The sequence below is a fragment of the Ammospiza caudacuta genome, chromosome 9, assembly GCF_027887145.1.
Source record: "Ammospiza caudacuta isolate bAmmCau1 chromosome 9, bAmmCau1.pri, whole genome shotgun sequence".
Taxonomy (NCBI): domain Eukaryota; kingdom Metazoa; phylum Chordata; class Aves; order Passeriformes; family Passerellidae; genus Ammospiza; species Ammospiza caudacuta.
Genome location: NC_080601.1, coordinates 9,620,384 through 9,644,213, shown reverse-complemented (window position 1 = coordinate 9,644,213; position 23,830 = coordinate 9,620,384). Strand labels below are relative to the sequence as shown.

The following is a 23,830-nucleotide window of genomic DNA, read 5'->3' as shown; positions in this document are numbered from 1 at the left end:
CCATCTTAGTACTGCTCAAATTTTATTTTTCTGACTGGCACAGTGGGAACACAGAGTTTTCAGACCTTTGGCTGTGCAGATAAATAAGGAGAGTGTCTACCTCCCCCTAGCCCTAAGGACAGAGGAGGAGGAAAAGTAGGAAGTTTGTTGGAGGGAAGGTGTGTTACATATCTGTCTCCAGGGAACAAAGAGAAAATTAAATACAATATAACATGCTGGGTGAAAAACCACTGCTATGGAGCACTTCAAGAGGGAAATCTGAACAAAAACCCATCAGCATTTGTATATATCCCCTGCTAAACTGTTCCTTAACAAAAGATTATCCACTGATTATGTTTGACCAAGCAGTTGAGCAATGCATTACCATTCTATTTAAAGTGTACCAAAAAGTTCAGTTTCTTCTCACAGATAAAACTGCTGTGCTGATTCTAAAGTTACTTTTTTTTCTAAAGCATGACTAATTACCACAACAACGTTGCCAAAAAAAATAGCTACTTCACTTTTAAAATATGCTCCAGAGTAACATTTTCATTCTAAAATACAAGTCATTCCTTTCAGGCAGCTGCAATATAATTTAGGAAAGTTTTATCTACAGATATTTTTCAGATTTAACTGGCTAATCAGGATTGTTGACTGTGTTTTTCCTTTGCATTTCAGAGAATTAGCTAACTGCCTTAAATGGCAGTTTCTTTGTATAACAAAGAATAATCTGCCTGCTGCATCTCATTCAGTACTTTGCATATCTGTAGTATTTTTCCATGTAACAACTTCATTAAAAAAACCCAAGCAGCTCATCCCCACAACAGGCCTGTGGCAAAGGCTCATTGTTAAATCTGTTTACTGATCAAGAGACAGAGGCACCCAAGTTTCCACACAGACCTGGGTGTGGGAAGGTGTAACTGTAACACTCCATCCATGTATGTTAATTAAGACATCTTCAATTCCAGGATCTATTCCTGAATATTAAACCCACTGTTAGAAATCCCAATCTCAGTTCACTCATTCAGTGTGAGTGAAGGAGTGAGTGGAAGACTTGTGAGGTAAAAAAAATAATCAATATGCTCAATATTCAATCAGATCTTAAATAATAGAGGGTAAAACCAAATATAACCTTCAGGTGCTAACAAGAACCCAACCATAAAAGTGAGGCCACCAGATTAGACTGTGTACTTCAGCTAAATATCACTGGGGATGTGCCAAATCAAACACAGGACAGGGAAGCTGCTGCACCTCAGGCCAGTGGGGGACAAAACATCAAACAACAAGCAGTGCCTGCACAGCCGGGTCTGCAAACCAGTAAACAGCACTTGAGGGACCCTCTCCAGTGATTTATCCAAAGAGCAACCTGGTTACACTGCAATTTAATAGCAAAACTGCAAAAAAAAATTTTTTCTTCTATAAAAAATGTAAAAACAAAAAAAAATTAAGCTAGAATTGAAAAACTAAGCAGGCAAAAGACTGTATAGAAAGTAAATGAGGGATAATTAGAAAAGAATATCAGTATATTCCAAATTAACTAACTTAAGCAACCAATCAAGCCCTTTATCACTAAGCTTTTTTGAGAAGTTCCAAGTCTGAGAGTTTCCTCACTAACCAGAGAGATTTCTAAGCCAAGAAGTTTGAAACAGAGGGATCACAGAGTTTTTGGGAAATGGAGAATTTCACTCATGTGTGCATTGGAAAGAAAAAGGCTTGTACAAATGAAATCTACAGAGAAAAGGTGTTCGCATAATAGAGAAAGTTCACTTTTTTGTTGCAGTTTAATTTCCCCTGCTGGACTGGTAAAACTCTCTGGGAATACTTGAAAGATCTCTTGTAATCTTACAGTCTCTTCCCTTTTATAAGGGCTACATTCCAAGGTCTAACTAATATAAATCCTTGGGGGAACATATAAAAAAATTGACAACTTATTTTCTGCCTATAAGAACCCATTTCTTTCCAAACAACTATTTTAATCACCCAGCAAGGCCATCATTTAACACTTCATTGTTCATTTAATTGTGTTAAGAAAGTAATAGCCACTCTGAGATGATTATCTAGAGTAGAAACAAACTTCCAAGATGGAGGGAAGGAAAATTCAATTGAGAAACCAAAAGCAAAACCCAGGGGAGGGGGCAGCTGTTTAAATTGCCTCCTGGTGTTTTTCCTGAAAAGACAGGCAATCCATACTGGAGCAGAGAAGGCAGTGGTTATATCTGATCCAAACTGTGTCTAATGACAGTGTCTCATGGCTCAGCTGAAGCACAGCCACCTGACATGATGCACATTGAAAAATGCATTGTCATTAGGTGGAATCCACTGGAAAGTCAGTGATAAAATTTGTTTTGCCCTGTGGATAAGATGTCTTGGATGTCTATTTTTGAGTCAAACAGAAAAATCAGTTTACAGTTATATCAGTTCAACAAAGACAGAATATGCTTGAATGTTTCCTTTTAAAATCCCAGCAAATAAATATATGAAACTAGACTAAGACTAAACACCTAGCAAGAATTAAGCATTGATTCTTTACTGTCAGTTGCCAAAAAAAAAAAGGAATTCCTTGAAAAAATTTATTTCTAAAAAAATATAAATCAATAAAAAACCAATGCTATTAATATTTACAAATTCAGTATTTGGCCTGCTTACATCCCAATGAAATTGAAGTAGCTGGAAAATATCAGCAGGCAGTTAATTTTTAAAAGGAAACAGGTAAATTATTGGGAAAAGCCCTTATGCCTATGAACACTGAAAATCAGTAAGTCATTTTAAAATGTCCTGTGCTAGAGTCAATTCAGAAATCTCCTGCTAAGTAACCATAAAGTGCCTTTGGCAGTGCAGAGTTTCACTGAAAAGCTGGCAAGTGGAATTAGGGAAGAGGGTACAGGAGTGGGTTCTCCTGCCTACATACACAACTTTTGCTATTTCACACGTCTTGGAACTTTTACACATATCTACCTGTCAGGTATGAGCAACACTGGCTGGGTGCAGAAATAGTATGGGGGAGGAAATAAACAGGGAAGGGGGAAGGAGAAGAGGTGGATGGACAGAGAGTCACACACAGACTGTACAAGCTCAACTTGCCCTAGAGATCAAACTAGAAATATTATGGAGTTTGCAAAGAACAGTGGATTTAGCAGCTGGCTGGCTGTGGAGCACACAGATAAAGGCTGCTTGTGTGTTTCAAGATCAGAACCAGGCCCCAAGGCTCAGCGACATGGTTGGAATTCACACCTACTTTCTCATTTCCTATTTAAAATGTAAATTTTTTTTCACTTGGGCAAGTAGAGAAAAAACCAGTTTCTTGGCAGTTTGCCAAAAATTCACAATTATATTTGGTCTATTTCTATTTTAAAAGCTACAAAACCAGAACATCAATATATGTGGCTTACTGGATGACTGGGTCAGCAGGCAAAAGGGGTTCAGTGCTGTCTTCTTCCAGTGCAGCTTTGAGTTTCTTCCCTGTAGCTTTGCTGAGGGATGTTTTAAGTTTCTTTGCCAGTTTCTTAGGAGTGTTTGTTATACATAAAGACTCCTCTGTACAGCAGCTATAGACTTCAACCTTCACCTGGAAATCTGGGCTTGCTTCATCACTGAAGTGGGGGAGGAGAAAATTTCAGAGCATTTGTTAACAAACTGTGTGTGGAGCCAAGGAAAGCTTCTGCTATTTATAGATTAAATAAGATATTTCTAATCAAGGGAAGCAATGCCAGACCATTCAGGCACAGATATACATTAATATGGAATTAAGGACTAGAGTACACAGTAGTAACTTGGTATTGGGGTCATGAGATGGATAATTGCAGCATAAACAATTACAAACAGGAAATTCAACATTTAGGTTAAAAATGGAAAAAACACCCACGTTATGGAAATACACAGGCAAGACATTCAAACACACTTAAATCTGCCCTCTACTGTTACACAAAAATCACATGATTGGAAACCTATCCCTGCCTATGGTCCTAAGTCAGACTGAGCTGTTTAAAAGACATCCTAGCTGCACCTCATCCCCTTCAAATTACTGAAAAAATGCTGTCTAATAAAATCTGTTCTTTACAACTTAATTACCTACTGCTTCATCCTCTGGCCCACAACCTTTCTTAGTTTTCAGTTTTACTGATTCTCTTGCTCTCAAGCTTAGTCATCAAGCCAGAAGCCTAACCTCATCTTTCAGATCCAAATCATGTCATCACACACATGCCATAATGAAATAATTCCAAAAGCTTTTCTATCAAGTCTTTTTATGCCTTGTGGGATACAAGACAAGTTTGGGTGCCTTTTCTGCTTTTGTTGCAGTGCTTCACTGAAAATTATAATGGTTAAGTCTCATAATTTTAAGAAGCAGATTTAAATCTTTATCCCCACTCTTCACTTGAATGGGTGTTTAAGAGAATTTAAAATTTGATTTAAACTCATTTTTCAGGATCTTGATTTAAAGTTTTTGGTAGTTCTAGTTTTTCAGTCAGTCTTCCTCAGAAAACAGACTCTAAATTGTTGATACAAAAGGCAGGGAGTGGAGTCAAGCACACACTCAGGTAGGTGTAACAGACATGAGGTGTTACATGAGGAAAGAGACTGTACCCTGCTGGACAGATAACATTTACACCTATAATGTCATAATGCTTTCAGGTTTTAGCAATAATTTAATGCTGTCCCTGAGATGTAAGTTTATCTCTTCATATAAAGAAAAATACTTCAGCAGGGCAAAAATGAAAAGAAGCACAGATCAACTGGCACATCTCCAACCAGCATCATTTTGTACACAAAACCAGCCTTCCAGAGATGGGGATCCTCCACCCACTAAAATGAACAGAGCCTCTACTGATTCCTTTGCCCACAGCAAAACCTAGTGGACCTCAGCCAATCTTATTCATAATCACATCCACCTGCAAAAGAAAACAGCAATATTTGTACTTCATTCAACAGAAGTAAATGATACTCACAATATGGTTACATTTTCAAAACAGATATCTGTGACTGCTTCATCCACAAGAGTCACCTCAGTATCAAAAACCTCAGCTCCCATGCTGAACAAACAGAACACTGCGTAGCGCTGCGATTCTGGAGAGGGTCACAAAGAACTTTCATCAGCCACAGGGCATGTCACAGAACTAACACTGCCAGTAAACAAAACTACCCAAAATGGTCACTCAGACCTCTGAGGAACTGCCCTCAAATTCTCCCCACCACAAATTTTCATCATAGGATTTTATGATAATTGACCTGTATAGCTAGAACAATATACACAAAGGGGAAAAAATGCCTACCTCTATTAGGAGGGGAAAAAAGTTGAGTAATCTGGTATAGTGTCTGCTAGCAACTTCAAAAACATTAGTAAAAATGTAACTTTGTGTAGTAAAATTGATTTTACACAAAAAAATAACATCTGATCCAAAGTCTGTATCATTTTATGAATGTGCTACATAGGATTAGGCTATTTTGCCATGCTTTGCATCTCTGACCCTATTGAAAATCAAAGTGAAATCAATGCCAGGTGACAGCTGGAACAGATTTAGGATTAATCTCCATGACACAGCAAAATGCATGTACTTGAAGGCTATCCAATAATACCCTCAACACCAACAGTCAAGTTTCATTTAAATTTCTCATTGGAAACAGCCTCCAATGTACTCTCTCAAGTGCAGACAAGACATAGAACAATGTGTTTAATCAGAAGTTTCTCAGTTAACCATTTAATACAACATTCTTCTGTTGCTTCCTCTGGAATTCTTCCTCAGGTGGACTCTTTAGAACCACAGGACTTTGAACTAACTCAGCTAGCTACAACCAGCAAGTTCAAATTACAATCATTTACACAACAAAGAGTAAAATACAGACCTAATGAAAGGTCAGAAAAGGGGTTGAAATGAGTATGAACTTCCTCATTCAGTTTAAATTTACAGGCATAAGCATTGCTTATCAGAGTAATTAATTACATCTTACATACTTTCTTTTTTGCTGAAGTGGTCAGAGCCTTTCCACATTAATGGTATTCGAATATCTAAAGGAGGAAAAAAGAGGGAAGGGAGATTAAGTTATAGTCAATATTGCAGATCTGTGATCAAAACAAGTTACACAAAGTGTGTTGTTGCTTTTTCTGATGTTCTGGTGGTAACAGGGCCTTCCACCCAAAGAACAGCATAAGTATTCCAAGATTATTATCCACATCAAAAGAAAATGCAATAATTAGTTGAACTTGAAGCATCATTCCTGTTTAGAAATTATACTGGAATAAAGAATATTTTAAATCTCCTTTGAAAGTACCTGAAATAGCATTTCAGAGAAGCTGTGTAACATAGTCCTGAGAGACATTCTCTGAGCACATTATTATGCATAGATGTAAACCAAAATCCTGCTTGCCTGGTGCTGAAAACCACTCATCCCACTGCAAGAGGAAAACCTTCCTGTTTTAATGAAAAGACTGGGATACTTATACTGCCAACACTTCAGTCTTGTTTTGCTAACCATAGAGAAAATACCACATTCAGTAATCACATTCCCAGTGAGAATTGTCTTAGTCAGCAAAAAGAGTTTAGAAATATTTTTTCTTTTAACACAAAAATATCCTTCTACTTCAGAACCACAGTAGAGAGGCAATTACAAAGCCATTATTTTAAATCATGCCTGTCATTTTAATATTAGGAAAGTATTTTCTTCACTAAATTTTCCCATTTATCTACTAAACTCAACATAGTACTAAGTGACATTTTCCTCCAGCTTAGAGGACTCAGGTGAAGACAATGTTTTTCATTAGTCCCCTGTTAAAAGACAAATGCTGTGAGGGCTTTATCAATCCAAGCCTGATTTCTGAAGTACAAGGGTGCTGTTTAAAAGTATATGCAATATATTAAGTGACACATGATGGCAGCAGTGAACAGCATGAATTCAGCTGTCTTGTGACAAAAATCTTCAATATTGTTATAAAGAAGCATTGCCGATTCCAGTGTTGTCTTCATATGAGAATGATGGAAAAATCCACATTCATTATGCTAAGATGCAAAATGGTGCCAGTATTTTGGCATCAGATTGTCATCTATTCCTACAGGGGTTTACCCACAAAACTTAAGTGAAATCACATTTAGTCACTCTGTCTCAGAAGGTAACTGAAAAATTCAAATTTCAGTTAATTTTTATTATGAGACATCTTATTATAAAAGCTATTTCAATATTGAAACTTTCAAATTCATCTATTTTTAAGTGTTCATGAAAATGAAAAACTTTCAAGTGAACTACCAGCATACAGCTTTAGACTTCTAACTTCCTAAAAATCAATACATCACCATGATCTGAAACTGCCTTTCACTTCTAAAGATGCATTTGCATAGCAAGCATTTCTAAAAATAGGGGGTTTTACACAAAGAGAAATAGTTTCATTAAAATAATTACAGAAGTCTCTCAAACTTTTAAAAGATATATATATATTCATCTTTGTCAGAGACAAAGCACAGAACATTTCTTTCCTAAAATACAAAGGTCTCAAATCTACACTCATATGTGAAAACAGTTACAAATAAAAGCTTTCTCTATCTTCAATCATAGCAAACTCTGAATGACAATTTTAATGCACTCAACAGACCTTGTTAGCAATTAGAGCACTAGATTAAGGATTACTTATGTGTGCCACTTTCAATATCTTGCTAGCTGAAAAATTTACACCTTGGTCAGAAAATCATCAGGGTATAGACAATCAATCCTGCAACAAGTTTAACATGACACTTGTAAATCAGTTTTCAATTCATTCTTGGACTGAAGGAGCTGTCATTTATCAAAAACAAAGATCAATTTTCACACACCTTAATTTCAGTTTCCATTAGCTGTAAATCTGTTTGGATGCAAACTGGATACATTCAAATACTACAATTAATCAAATTTAAACCCAATGATCCCTTTATAAAATTACTTTAAATTATGATCATGCTTTTTCATCAACTTTGATCTATTGTCTTCTGACAAAAAAAAAATCGATTGGTACAATAACATAAATTACATAATTTATTCAAAAATATGGGGGATAAGTAAAAATGATAGAAGTGTGAAAAGCTGTGGATTAAGGAATGCACTTCCCACACAGTATCTGACATAGCTGCTTTCTGTAGGAGCATATTCCTCAGCAGTCCTGCACAGCTCTTCCCAAACTTCTGCACTCGGTCACGATTGCCCTACTTTTTTGGTAGCCATCATCTGGCATGCACTATGTGACACACTAATAAATTTATAAGTGGATGGATTGCTGAGGGTAGAAAATCAGGAGGTGACCTATAGAAAGAATAAATCAGCAGAGGCCAAGAACAACATTTAGGCTTTTGTGCTGTAAACTGGACCTGGCCAGGCTTCCTGACACCGGTACCTGAATAGGGACGAGGCACGGCAGCAGCCAGCACCCCCAGGCTGGGCTGCACAGAGAGACAGTTTGTGCTTCCTCCCCTTCTCCCTGACCTCTGCCACACTTCTGAGGACACAACCTTCAGTTTTGAGAGCCACTGTGTTGGTAACAGTGCAGAATCATTAACAGACAGCACCAAACACAAAGTGATGTATTTCACCCCCTATGGTCTTATTGAAAGAAACTAGCTAGATCTTTCATATCCTGAGCAAGTTTTCCATACTGAAAACAGAGTTCTTAAAAAATTCTGATTTTCTAAAGATAGAAAGCAGAAGTGTATTATGACCCTAAAGTCTTCACTGCAGATAGCTCTCCTAATTTGAAGAAAGGTGCAACCCCAGCACAGACAGGCAAACAGATGCTTTCATCCAACTGCCATAAGGAGGAAAGACAGATACACATTCTGCAAACAGCTGTGCTGGCAAAAACATTAAAACATTATTGAACCACGTGCTCCATCACTCTTCTCCTACTAGTAGTTACCTTGCTTAAAGATATACCAAAATATGCAGAATTAACTGAAACAGCTTCAGTAGTGAGCTGCTCTACACTATTCTAATCTTAATGCAGCAGGTCAGGGAGCACAAACAGATGTGTCAGCAAAGCTGGCAGAACAGCCACAGGACTGCTGAATGCAGTAGCATCCACTACTGTCACAGGCAAACAAACCAATAAATCCACAGTGCTGAAGTTTGAGAACAGGCTAGAAAACAGCCCACTAGGAATGGCTGTTAAATGTTAAATGTTGTTACTAGCCTGCATTGAAGCCATAGCACTACATCTTTGCTGTAGTAATGTAATCTGCATTGCCTAAATAACATTTGCATACTAGTTATGATTCTGCTCTCAATTTGTTAGACACCCCTGTACTATCACCTCAAAGTCTGCTGTTGTGGGGAGAAACAAAGTTTTCAGCTCACTCACACTGATGTAGCTTTGAAATGCATTCAGTGTTTATGGCAAACAGCAAAGAAGTATTTCCCTCTGTGCAGTGCCCTGTGAGAAAAATGGAAATAGAGGGTAGGATCTTCAACAGCCCATGTGTAACTTAAGCACAAGTCCCCTTGCACTGAGCCACATTTACACTTTAAAAATACCATCTTTTCTGTATAGTTTGTATTAGAAGACACTGTCCAGCTAATTAGCTTCTGTAATTAAGTGTCTAGCTGGCCTCTTACCTGATATAGCAACCCTTGCTCTGCATGCCATCCGGTCTTTTGTCCCATTTTCTGAAGACCTCCAAAAAAGAAGAAAGAGAAAAGATATTTAGATCTGTGCATTTAGATATCTAAAACTCAACCCTTTAAACACTAAGAAGTGTCAGGATTTTCACATTAAAGCTCATTTCAAATGCTTTTCTTTAAAGTTAATTTTGGTATCTCTGGTTTAAGATATGAGTCATTAATTTCTTAAGCATAATCTGGGAGGAAGGTACACCACCATTTTTTAAAATTCCTTAGAAGACTTTACTCCAAAGTAAAGTCACACACACATCTTTCTTGTCTTTCCCAGCTGCAACAGGATCTAATACATTATCAAATTTTGCCTTCTGTATGTGTCAATGAGGATGCAACTTCATTTATTGGTTCTATAATTTATTGGTTCTATTATTGTTTAAAGAATTGCCTCCTCCTCTATTAATAAAATGAAAATTTCTAGCTGCTAGCAGTATCATGACTTCCAGAGGCAGTTAGAATATCTTCAGAACTCACAGATGACAAATCCTAGAATTTTCTCTCTGCAATAATTAAGCCTTAAACAAATTCCAGTCTGAAGCAAATACCAAAAGAAAAAGAGCTCCAAATGGACTATCAAGTACCAAAGATATAATTTAAATGATGGAGAAATAACTCTGTAGCATGCATCTCCTCTAATGACCTCCATGGACATCTCAATAGCCCTGAAGACAGAAATCCAAGCAATGCATGGCAGTCACAAATCAAGTACACAATACAACTGTTCAGATACATCTCCAAATGTCCCTGCCCTGGTCGGGACATGTGCCATCACCATTCTGGGCTCACTGACAAAGACAAGGAGTTGAGTAAATCAGCACATATACACACTTGATATTATTCCATCACTAAATACATAAATAAAAGATGAGTCACTGCAAAACTCCTTATTTTATTAGAAAAAGCAATATAAATGCAATAATTACAGAATACCACATGTATCATAAGCCAGTTTTCAAAAGCAGCTTCAGAATAGTGGACAGAAAACACTGCTCTTTCCTCCAATACATTTCTCCTATAAGGGAACATTTCTGAAACTGAAAAGTAGTGGAATTGCTCCTACAGACACAATTAACTGGAGCCAAGCATGTACTCACAGAGTTTCTACACTAAACTGCAATATAATATTTGAATAAATTCCTAACCTGAGAGCAACAGTGTCTCTGCACCACGATTCTCAGCATTGCACACCAAATAAATTCCATTTAGACCAAAATTTTGTAACATTATTCAAATAAAACACACATACTTTAGCTCCTTCAAGAGTTATAAGGTGAGAATATTTTCAGCTACTTCCCATCGAGTGTTAAATTTATCACTTCGCTGTAGTTAGCATAAGTGGCCAGCAGAGGGTACCAATTAACCGTGATAGGGCCATTATTAAAGGACCCTTGACAACCGTAGAAAGAATGAAAAATACAAATAGCTGTGTTCTGTCTTGGATAGCTTTGTTTTGACTTGGCTAGGCACCTTTTTGTATGCTAAGGACAATCAAGAAAATATGTCCATTTGTGTTACTTGATACTAAATTAATATAAAAAATAAAATCTACCCAGGAAAATATGACTTGTATTTAATTTTCTAAAGCAAAGAGAAGATAATGGAATTATTTTATAACGTAATGCTTTAAGGCAGAAGTAATTTATGTTTAGAAGATAAGGAAGGATTTCAATCCACATTCCTAGACAGACTGTAAGTGAATGCCTGCTGGATGCTGCTCTGTGAATTGGAGCTGTTACTCACTGCTGCTCCCCTGGGGCCCGCAGCTGTGCCCTGTAGGCCCGGATGCGAGCGTTGCACACCAGCAGGTTCTTCACAGCGCGCAGGAGCTGCTCCCTCTGCGTGCTCACTGCCAGCAGCCTGCAGATCCCCTCCCGCATGCGGAGCTCAAAGTTCATCTTCTCTTGGGTGTCACATTCCTAGAGATGCAAAAAAACCAAAGGATTAAACTAAAATTAACTAAGAGTGCTCTCAATTTTTACATCCTCTGCAGCTGGGATAGAGAACTCAAGGTTTTAATTATGCACAGCAATTGCAATGGTTACTGAATGCAGAATGGTGGTTCTCTCTTCAGGAACAAAAGAGTAAAACATGGGACAAAACAGATTTACTATATCCATTATACATGCAAATTCCAATCCAAGATTAACTCATTGTACCATCTGAAAGTTACTAAAATTTTATGTGCCTCCATGTGTCATTCATAGAATAATAACATATGGTCCTAGAGAGGGCTAACTGAACAAAGCCTATAAATTAACAACCCACTTTTAACAGTGACGTCTACTAAAATAAATTTTAAACGGAAGAAAATGTCTGAAATATTTTAAATCAGGAACTCAATCTCATCACTTCTTCAACTGTCTTTAAAAAAGTGAAGAAAATCTTTTTCACTTATGGTTGATATGAAACTCAGGTAACAGCAAAAGAAAAAGAAAAGAGGAGACTGATCCCAATACTCAACTGCATCAGGCCCTGAACTGAGAAGTCAAACAGCTGTGGTGGCTTCAAGACTATACAGGCATCATGTCAGGCACACTTTTCATTGAAACAATGAAGTAAACTAAACATGGCTGGCAAGTCACTGGAATTCACCATTGCTGTATTTTGAAAGAGTGGAGGTTTTTAAGGTTTTATAAAAACCTGCTGAGAAGTCAACTTTTTCCTGCCTGCTTTCACAGAAAATTAATAAATGTGCATTATTCCTCACTAGTGACTTCAAAGAGGTCAATCTACAGCAGGCTAGGAAATAAGGAAGGTGAAGGACCACAGAGTGCTGTCTCCCAAAGGCCCACTAGATGCCACTGATGGCTGATACACGACCTCGTGTTGTGGCTGTCCCTGGCCAAACTGAGTATTTCTGACACGAGAAGAACAGAGTGAGTAACAGAATGTTGTCATGGTATTGCAGGGTTGCATTGCAAATACTTTGCAGGCCAGTGAAGAGCAATGCTTTCCCATTACTAAACAAGAGTGCCTCTACTACCTCTGGAATTAACAAGTTCATGGTTGTTTGGTGGCAAATGGCTCCCAAAGCTCACATCAGGGACATTTTCCATTGAAGTTCTGCTGGTACTCTCTCCAGCTGATATATGAAAGCCTGGGACCCTGTATGGCACCATAGACTATCCCATTTTTAACCCTCACAAGTTTGCTTTTTAAAGTTTCAATCACAGCCAGAAGGAGATAAAGCAGGGCAACAACACTTCTGCATTCTCAGCACCTGCATCTTTATTCACACTTTTTCTCAGGACTCATCCCAGAAAAGAAAACAAAAAAAAAAAAAAAAAAAAAAAGGAGAGCAGTAAATAGCTTTCATCCATCTTCTTTTCTTCTGAATCAAATTTTACATGGCTATGAAAACCTAAGCAAGGCCCACACCTGTCCCTAAGAAATAATTACTTATTCTCTGAACCTAAACTAATAAATCAGCTGCTACAAAGCTTCAAAGAATGAGATCCTACTTCCCCCTAATAATTCCCAAGACAGCAGGCCTCAGCACTGCCCTGGCTCCTCTCCACATCTATCACCTGTTACAGAACTACAGTGAGGAAATAAACATTCCTATTTGGGCCATCTGCATGTACCCATACTGGCTTTCAAGAACTGCACAAAGCATTCAGTCCACACTACATCTCAGCCAGGTTCACATAAAATATTTTGGACTAGCAGTAGATGGCTGTTGGATAGATAGATAAGATAGCTTAAATAACCACACTACGTAAATCTCATCTGAATGAAGGATTTAGCAGCCTGATTTGGGAATGTATAAAGTTCTTTGTGCCTACCAAAAGAGATTGGTCAGCTTTTTTCCCCCTCATTCTGTCTAAAAATACAGGCACACCATCTGGACTCGGAGGAATGACACAGCACTGTATTGCCATATGCTGCCTACTGACACACCGTTCCCTTGTGAGGGCCATCCTTCCCCCCCAACGGCAGCACAACCCAGACCGGATCATTAACAGCTGTGGGGTTTTCAGCCCCACACTCAGGAGCTACCTCAGCAACGCTTCTAAAAAGTCTTTGTATTCCCCACCTAAGTACACTCAGTATTAGAAAGTCACAAAACAAACAAAAATAACAACAGCTGAAAAAAAATATACAGATACTGCTGAAGGTAGAAATTTTACTTCATTTAATTGGTAACTTCATCACAGGCTTTCAGATTCTTATTCCAAGGTACACTTCTGATTTACTGCCACAGTGGTTTACATCTAAACGCTACAAGTCTAAACCCCATAAGTATAGTATATCTTTTTAAAGTAACCAAGTAGCTAGGCAGTGGGTACTCTTCTAAAACAGGGGCAAAACAGTCAAGACACCAGCTTGGGCATTTTGCAGTTAGAAACAGAGCATTTGCTGCAATTGACAGCCACAGTTTCACGGACTCTCCCGAGCTCAACTTATTTGGGTTTAAAGCAACTTGAAGTGTAAAAAAACCCTCATGAATCGGAAAACCAAGGAAGATTAAAGAGGTGCAAGGAAGCAGCTCCGAGAGCCTACAGAGAGGAGGGTGAGCGGGGGCCCAGCTCGGCCCGGCCCAGAGCAGCCGCTCTGCCGCATCCCCCCTCAGCAGAGCCCCCTCAGCCCTCACGGTGCGCGGGCAGCCCGCGGCGCCCACAGACCCGAGCTCGGAGACAGCGCAGCTCCCGCCCCCCGGGCCGCCCGCAACCGGGCACCGCCCGCCACACCGCCCCCGCGGCACCCGAGAGTGCGGACCGGACCGGGTCGGGTCGGGTCTGCCCTGGCGGCCCCGGCACTCACCGGCCCCGCGGCGCCCGGCCCGCCGGGCTGCTGCCGCCTCATCATCCTCATCCTCCTCGGCGGCGCCGCCGTTCAAACCTCCCGCCCCACAACGGCCGCGGCCGCCCCGCCCCCGGGCCCTGCAGCGCCCCGCGGCACAGCCGCCGGCCCGGCTCGCTGGGAAAGCCGGCCCTGCCGACTGCAGCTGACGGCAGCGCTAACCCCCTCGAGTTTAGCCACAACAGCCAGTGCCAGATATAAAGGCCAGGACAGTGCCCGTCTTGGCTTCCTTCTTCTCCGTTAATTTACTTTCCTAAAACAGGACGGTGCCGCCCCTTTCTGCTGAGTGCCCTTACGGGGAACGGCTCATGGCAGCAATCACTGCTGCCCCAAAGCATGCCATGAATTTTTAACCGTGTTCTTGTGTTCCTGCAGTTCATCTAATTATGCATCTTTAATATTATGGTACTTCAATAGCTGCAGTAGTAGCACGTGTTGCTAAAAGTATACTGTTATATACTGAGTAAAAGTGCATTAATTATTCACTAGATTGACTGGAGAGGAATGGGAGTAACATCTCTCTTCTGCTGCCAGTTTTGCAGCTCTGTTTGTCTTCAGCAGATGAAATAAATGAGCCAAATAGTGTCTCCCATCCATTCCTCATCCCTGATTTCTTGGCTTTCCTCTCTGAATTCCTCCTTGACAGGTGATGGTCAGAAGCACAGATCCTCATTGCTTTGCACAGGGTTGTCAACATTTGTGGGAAGTAAAATGTGCTGGAATGAGTGAGATATACAGTGTTGCTAACAGCTTTCTACAGAAGACAGAAGTCTCCAGGCTAACATATGCTTATTTAAAATATAAGAAAATGCAGTTAGGAAGGGAAAATTTTTAAAGCCTCATTGCTTCTTCAGGATTTCACATAGGTGCTCAGCAGTTCAGCTGGACCCCTGACATTTACAACTGGGGCACAAACACAGTGGGCTAGCCTTTGAGGAAAATCATGAACTTCTGGACCAAAACTATGTATTCCTTGGGGCAAGGCAGGGGACAGGGAGCTCTGCTTCTCTCCAGAGTGCTCATTTCACCTGGAGGCAGAGATGGCAGAGGCAGCTGTTCTGGAGTTCCCGTCTCCATCTTGGGCCATGTTTCTTAGGGCAAGGAGAGGCTTTCAAATATTCATTAAATACCTTCATGCCATCGTGAAATCCTCTGCATACCATTGGCAGGGCACCTGCCACAACTGGGAAGCCCTACCCTATTGCATATAGGCAAAACCTTACAAAATAAGGAAGGGCCTTGTTACCCGTGTAAAATTATGGCTCAGGCCTGTTACTTCAGCTGAACAGAAAAGGACTATGAGAAAGTGACTCAGCTGAATTAGAGGTAGAAAAACAAATTATATAACCATTATGTGTTCATATTGTGGTTTATGGTGGTTGGTTGGATTACATTTGTTGTGCTTAATTAGAATGCAACTGATAAAGGCCTAACTGCTTTAAAAGGCCTGGTTTTTGCAATAAAGGGCTCTCTTGCACCTGCCTGGGGAGTCTGCATTGCTTTGCTTCATTACACTACCCCAGGTTATATATCTTTAGGTACTGTGACTTTTCCAAAAAGTCTTTGTCCAGTTCATTTAGAGGAGAAATCCCATCAGGGAGCCAAAAGGCTTTTGCTTAATCAAGGTATGATACTTGGAGCGGCATATGGACAGCCAATATAGCTAAGAGTGAGTTTAAGGGAGGTTTAAAGGGAAGTCTCGACCTAATCCTGGTGCTTTCATGCACCCAGGATAAGCCCTGGGCTCCTGTCTCTGCTGCAGAGGTCAGGGTTTTGGATACAGCAAAAGCAATCCACCAAATGAGGGGAGAACATGAGATGACAGATCAGAGTGCCCTTTTGCTTTACAGCAGGGCATGTCTCTTAAAGGGGGGTCTCTCCTCTCCTCTCTCTCAGGGATGGGATTTGAGCCTCAAAAATCTACAGGTCATTTTCTAGGCTACAGAAGTAAACTAGAAACAGTAAGATGTCATGGAGTGGAATTGAACCAAACAGGTGAAAGTCTCAGGTTGACTGAACCATATTATCATTGAATCACTGCCTGACCCAAGGTGACCCATACAGCCTTGACTGAATGGCTAAAACTCTTTGATGAGTTTGATGTAAACTGTGGGAGCAGCTGGAAATTATAACCTTACTGCAGAGATAAACAAATAAGGAATTAATTACTGTAACTCATCCCTTCACCAACTCACCAAATAGGTCCCTAGTACAGAAAATTGATACCACCTGTGAAAGAGACACACTGACACACTTCCTATCCAGCATCATCCCAAGCAGTTCAGGCTAGACTCTAGAAGAAAGCCATTGGTTCAATCTTTGCAGAAGCCCTGCCACAAGACCCCAGAGAACAGCTCTCAGGTACACACCTGCAGGGTTTGTCAAAAGCCAGGATGACTACATGGAAACAATAAAAATCACTGCAAAAGGACAAGTTATGCCCCAAATTATTTCAGGCAATCAGCAACTCTAAAACCATTTTGCTAGTGGTGTAGACAGCTCCCAGGAATCTGTGGCAGTTGTCCAAGAATTTTAGATGCTAATTAGCATGGTTTTACAGTACAGTCTGTTCAGCAAATCTGAGTCTTAATAAAGTCCCAAAATGTGACTGCTAGTAGCATAAAGAGCCCGTGCCTGCAGCCCTTACATGCTCCTACAGACACTGACTTGAGTTGGAGCCCTTAAGAAACCAGTGGCAGTTACATGTGTAGGACTCAGCCCTAAGCAACATGAGTGGTATCCTCTCAAGCTCAGTGCATACCTGCTCTTCAGCTGGTTCAAATGTCCACTTTTCCAGTACATTAGGAACATGCTTCTGCAAAGTCTGGCTTCTCACATTCTTGCACCTGTTTCTGTTTTGGTCCTCCATTGCATTCACTTTCTAGAGATGTTAGGTTTTTTCATTATAAAATCAGGCCTCATAATTCAGTAGATCTAATTCATTCAGATGCTTAATTAAAAAATTAAACATTTCACCACACTTCCAATATTAGCTTTTAAAGGAACATTAGACTGAGGCTTTAAAAGGCATTTCTACAGGTTTAGAATGAGGTGAGATGTTCTTTCTACACTTTATGTCTAGCTCCAACAAAGCTGTTCTGCTGCTGTTACAGCACATAAACTAACTTGAAATGAAGAAGGCTTTATGCCATCTGCATTATCCAGAGATTTGGGATTCAACTAGTAACTTACTATTCTGCTTGCTCCCTAACTGAAGGGTGAATGCAGTAGACAGCAACAAAAAAAGGAAGCATTGTAACCATGTTTTTTTCACCAGACAAACCTCCACTGAATGGCAGAGAAACCCAAAGGCACAACCTACAAAACAAGGAAAATCCTGCACAGTCACTGCTGCTAGTGCAGAGAAGTCAGAAGGAGGTAGGGTGAATTAAACAGGGGATCTATATCCTGCCTTCTGGGGTTTCTTAAGTGAAACGTTTTTTTCAGATGAATCACACCATCCTTTTATTTGGCATTTGATTTGCATTGCAAAGCATTTGGCTTCCTTCTAGTATTAGGGAAACTGGATAGCAGAGAAAAGATCATTGTCTATCTAAATCACTGTTCTGCTCAAGTGTTAGATCAGCATATTATTTTAAATGTTAGGCCCATCATTTTGGTTTAGCAGGTACAAAATGTCTACACCTACTCTTGACAGCACTGCAGTATTTTTCTTAATTTCTTAGTTCCCACAGCTTGCTACACCTACTCCTTGAATTCAGAGTGTGCCAGTAGAAATGCATTCAATTCCTCTTCAGATTCATCCTAAATAGAAATCTATGAAGATTTGTACTGGACACGTGGGAAAGAATTGCAAAGGCTTTTTATAACTGACTACTTATTTAATTTTAAGCTGAAGAGCAAACTGTTCCCATTGATTGCCACTGGCTTTAATTGCCATGGTGTGTGACCACTATAGATTGGTGAAATGGGCAGAGACTGGAATTTAGGGTGTTTACCTGACCACTTACTGGAGCTCAGTGACTCATTTCTTCATTTCAGCCTGCTGAGAGGTCAGTTGAAAGTCTCTCCATCTCTTAGCTGGGCAGAAAGGCAACATGTAGTCCTACAAAACAAAAATATGGGTTACTACCTTATTGTAATGCACTTCAGGCTCAGTTTTGATTGGTTGAGGTGAAAATTAATCATCTGTCTGACAATGAGCTAAAGCTTAACCCTATCATGGTGAAAATTATGGTAAGAGAAAACTTTATAGGCTCTTTCTTAGCTGAGCAGTGTGAAATAGGTTCCTTCTCTAAGGTAGTCATGGACCCAGTTGTTGAAGATGTCATCCCATAACATGCAGGTGCCCAAGTCAGCTAGGATGTACCACCCTTATCTTCCTGCCATAATTAGACAGAGCAGCCAGAACAGCTGAGAATAAACTCTTGCTATTTCAGGTGTTCTCAGATTAATTTTATCCTGAGAGCTTCTTCATCTTCTGCTCAAGTTTTTTTTAAAATGTTCTGCAGCTCTCCTCCAACTGCTATAATGCTCCCAATGGCACCAGGATCACATCTCTGTATGATGCCATCAACTAAACATGGATACCAAGGTGCTTCAATAAACTATTTTGTTGATCATTTCATGTTCCTGTAGAATTTCTAAAAGAAACTGTAAAGCTTGAGAACACACAAGGAATTATTTTTCCTTTTTCCAGATGCCAGAAACTGACTCCTCCCAGTATTTCTGATGTCAATCCTATATTGAAATGCCTTCAGATTAAATTAATGTAGCCTTTTTGAATCACCATGAGAGATAAATGTACTCAAAATACATTTTATAACAGAAATAGTAGGTTACATAAAATCCATCCCTATGTTAATTCGGAAAACAGTTCCTGAGATCAAACCTGAAAACAATCAAACTAAACATTGCATGACTTGAAACTGCAGTTTGATCATCCTCTACATCCTCAAGTTTCCCAAACCCAAGACAGTGGATGAGTGACTAACCAAGGTACACCAGTCACACGCATTCTGCTTGGGAGACCAGGGACATTGGTTTTGAAGCCAATTCACATGTGGCTCCCACACAGGCACAGATTCAAGCCCATCAGAAGTATCCTGTTGGACAAGGATCCTCCCAGGTGGCTGAGAGCTTCACTAGAAGCCTTTCTCCAGCTGAGAAGACAGTGTGGACACACAGGGTCTAACAAGGCACAAGTTTTGCAGCCTTTCCCTAAGTTTAGAAATCTACATGGTCTGTCTTTTCTATTCCACTTTTTACGTTTACAGCAGTTGAAAGAATGAGGTCATCTTTAATTCCTTTGAAAATCAAAGGTGATCAAAATTGGCTGCTTGACTCCATTGCTTATAGAGGGAAATTTATACACAAAAATAACACTGCTGCTTAAACCCAGAGAGGTCCTTTCAGCTCCATATTATGGGGACATTCCATACAAGGAGGGTATCCTGGAGATTCTACACTTCCTTACCATGCCTTTTACCAGGATTTCTCTGTTGGTTACAGAGTCCTGGTTTGATTTCTTGGGCATTTACTGCAGGTTGCATTTGGTGTATAAAATACCCATCTGAGACAGCTGCATCCAAATGTTTGCTAGGCAGTGTGCTGATGAATTCAGTTTGTGTCCTGGGACAATCTAACTGGGCACTCTGTGTGCTGGTTCCAGGGTTAGGCCTGTTAGGATTTTTCTCAATTGATCTTGCAGAGGCAAGTGAGAAGTCACAGGATCATTTAATGGATTGCCACTTTGAACCTGAAAAGGTGATTACATGCACTGAGAATATCAAAAATCTAACGATAAACTCCTATATGAGAAAATAATGCCAGAAAATCATCTTCCTTTTGAGACACAGAGGACTTCCACCTATTACTGTGAGAGCAGGTGTAAACCCACTTCTGATAGCAGCCACCCAGGTAAAAGGAGCAGTTCTCCAGTTAGCTCTTCTTGGGACTGGCTTCCTTTTTTTTTTCCTGAAGGTAGATCCAGGCCAAGTATTTACAGATGGTCTCTGTTTTTCCCAAACAATGCAGAATATCTCTGCAGAACACAGTACTTGGAAACAATCTCCATCTGAAGTGAGTTTGTGGTTGGGTCTGATTTTTCCAAGTACTGGAATATAGGTATCTAAGGAGAGAAAAGCAACAAAGCAATGTGCTCTGGAGACCAAGCAACACCAGCTGCCCTCTGTGCAGGCACCTGCACTGCAGCAGAAGTAAATAGTGACTCACCCTTACCACTGCACATCTTGAGGTGACAGCTAGCACAATAACTGAGGCACAGTAGCCCAGTATAAATTAACTTTGCATTTCACACACTATTTGGATTCAGTCTCAGGGAGGATAGTCAAAGGAGCACGGACAGGGATCTGTACTTCCTGCAAACTCTCACTTAACCATAAGAAATGTTTCTCATTCATACAAGATTGGTTTTTCTCAGTAATTTTCCCAGTCACACTTGGGGCTACAACCATCTGCAGCTACTTAGTTTTTCCTGCCTTGCCACAAAGCTGTAGTTTTTCTGCATTTTTCTGTCCTGAGTTCGGTCCCAGCTGCATAAACGGGCATTTGTCACACAGATCAGGCCAAGAAAGAGTGAGCCAAAGCAAGAAATATTAACATAAATATTATTTTATTAAAACAGCACAGAAAAAAAAGTCTTATTACTTTCAATATATTTATTGATATGTGCAACATAATAACGATTTCTAGCTGGAAATTTCTATCAGAGGTTTTAAGCCTCTGGTCCTTAAGGAAAATCTGGCTTGCAAATTATGTCCTGTTTCTTACAGAAATAGATACTGAATAAATATTGAACAGTTCATCCACTCAAGGGCTTAGATTAAAAAAATACATCCATAGGAATAAAAGGATTGAAGTTTTTAGAACTGCCAGATAACATTTCTATTCTCAGCATCCCTAGTTGCTGTGCCTCTACCCCACTTCTCCCTAAATCCAGTCACCTCCTCTGGCCCTCAGAGTACAATACCACTGTGGAATAACTTGCCTCCTTGAAACCTCAAAAGAGCCATAATGCAACAAGAAGTACTTGTCACATCACAGCCAATACTGGGACCCCAGCAGGGATGTCAGCCCAGAGCCAGACCACATCTTTTATACAGGTGATGCTTTTTTGTGGGATCACTGTGGTGTTGGATGGAAATTGTCCATTCACATGTAGGAGGGACTAGGATATCATTCCATAGGGTAGAAGGATCCAGGGGCAGAAGTTTGCTGCAAAGAACACCCTGTGGCTGATCTGATGGGCAGCACACCCTCTCTTCAAGCTTACCCCAGCTGCACTGAAGGAAGCCAGCCCAGCTGTTTTTAGTCCCCTACTCCAGTTCCCCTCAAAGTCAAACCATGGGGAAGGAATGAAACTGGGCTGTGCATGTGTTCTCCTCAATGTGAGATGGAAACACTTCTTGCTAATAATATTTTTTGTCTAACAAAATGACCCATTTTTACTCATCATTATGGAAAATCAGGGGTTGAGTAGCAAATATGAGTAACTACATTTTACCTGAGGTTGGTTTGTCAGACATTTCTATCATCCCTCTAACCATTTCACAGCCTGTTAAATGAGCTGAGACAACACTTCATGTCACTGTTAGAATTTTAAATTAAAATTATGGTAACAATAAATAGCACCTCATGTTTTTACAGACAATTTCATCTAGAAGAATAAAAATAACTAGTTCTGCCTGGATGCATGCATGACTTGCACACATGCACATGTTTACTTTCTTATCTAAAAATCAATTTGAGTTCTAGGAAGCTATTTCTAGCACTTGATTCTAACTGTGTGTTTGTACAGTGTCATCAAAAAGCAATCAGGATGTTTAAAGAAAAGCCAACAAACAGCAAGTGCATTTTATAACAGGTTCTTTAAGAAGCAAATGCAGATCCAGAGGGGAAGTTATACAAATCTGGTACAGAGGGACACCTGTTCAAGATAATCCCCAAATACTTTTTTGCTAGCAGTGTTTGTTCACCAAGTCTGTTTTAACCAACAAGTTAAAATCTCTGCTCTCTTTTATTCCTTCTCTGTTCAGGAATGTCTTCCCTGTCCATAAACAATCTCTGCATTACATAGATATGTATAATATAATGCCTTATCTGCTTACATGGACAAGGCATTATGTTTTGTGAGAGAAAACACCAGCAAAAGCAAGCCACTACCTAAAAGGAAGACCATTTTTTCTTAGTTTAGTTCATAGCACAGACACTGACAACTGAGTCTTATTTTTTTGATAATACCCCTACTGTGCCATACAGCAGAAGTCTATTAACTTCCATCTGTAGTGGAAGCTCCAGGAGGGAGCTTTGAAAGATGCCAGTGGGCTGTTGCTCCTCATCTGCCCTTTGCCTAAAGTCTCTCTCCAAAAGTCCATCTCTCTCACACTTTTGTGAGGGACAGGCTCTTTCACACACACGTGTGGCTAGACAGACAAGAACACACTCTTGCTGAATGGATTTAAACAGCCACTTGGCACCACCAGGCACTGAAGCACCCAGAACTTCACTGGCAGCTTTCATGCAGGCAGTACACACATTACTAATCTGAACAGGTTTTTCTCATTACCACCTTAGTCACACAATTTTTTAGGCATTCCTTTCAAATTATCTTATGGCATGACATTGCTAGGTTGGTGGAGAACTTCTCAGACAATTTTAGAGGTAATAAGTTTCATACATCTTTGGCACCATAATGGATTGTTACCTTACTGTAAAACCTTCATACCTTCTCTGGGAGTCCTCATGGGCAGCTCCTCTCAATGCTGACTCCTTTTGTCTTTCTTCTGCATGACCACCTGACCCTTACTGTCCCTCATGGGAAATACTCACCCCTACTGTCCCTTACACAACCACCTGACCCTTCCTCTTCCCAGCACATTCTCCAGCTCCCCTCTCAGCACCTAACCCACCCTTTTCTAACACCCATCCTTATTGGACACAGCTGTGCCCTATTAAAGGTAAGCCTTAATTGGACACAGCTGTGGCCTATTAAAGGCAGGCCTGTTCCTAATCCTTGGTAATTAGTACAGCTGCAACTCCTCAGGGGTGAGATTGCCATCAGCACCATCTCTTATTCTTCTACAATCCATTACATGCCACCAAGTGTACTTTATTGGCAGTCATCTCAATAGCTGGCTAGAAAGTCATCCATAGCAAACAACTTCTCCAGGCTATGCCTCTGAGGCATCAGATTTTTGTAAGGAATGAATCATTCTCTTGTTACTTACTAATGGTTTCACCTCTGAGCATTTCTAAACTAAATTTACTGATCTAACCAAATGGCCTGAGTTGGGATAAAATGTTTCAAAGGGACTTTAATCACAGGTAGCACTGCAGCCTTCATTAAAGCATTGGAGAGAAAGTGCATGGGGAATTTTGCATGCTGGGAAGGCTCACCTGAGTTTAGCATAGGCATGAATCAGTTTGGAGATAGAACCAAGCCCCA

General features: G+C 40.1%; 1 protein-coding gene across 1 annotated transcript in view; it reads right to left on the bottom strand.

Moving 5' to 3' along the window:
- Positions 1-23,243, bottom strand: part of RTKN2 (rhotekin 2) — a 42,415-nt gene extending 19,172 nt beyond the window's left edge. The window contains exons 1-7 of the mRNA XM_058810538.1: positions 23,111-23,243; positions 18,375-18,469; positions 11,341-11,516; positions 9,541-9,599; positions 5,927-5,980; positions 4,923-5,040; positions 3,369-3,569 (exon numbers count right to left, since the gene is read on the bottom strand). Of these exons, the coding sequence (XP_058666521.1) occupies positions 3,369-3,569; positions 4,923-5,040; positions 5,927-5,980; positions 9,541-9,599; positions 11,341-11,495 (587 nt within the window). The 5' untranslated portion in view covers positions 11,496-11,516; positions 18,375-18,469; positions 23,111-23,243. The remainder of the gene's footprint in view (positions 1-3,368; positions 3,570-4,922; positions 5,041-5,926; positions 5,981-9,540; positions 9,600-11,340; positions 11,517-18,374; positions 18,470-23,110) is intronic.
- Positions 23,244-23,830: the final 587 nt, after the last annotated feature.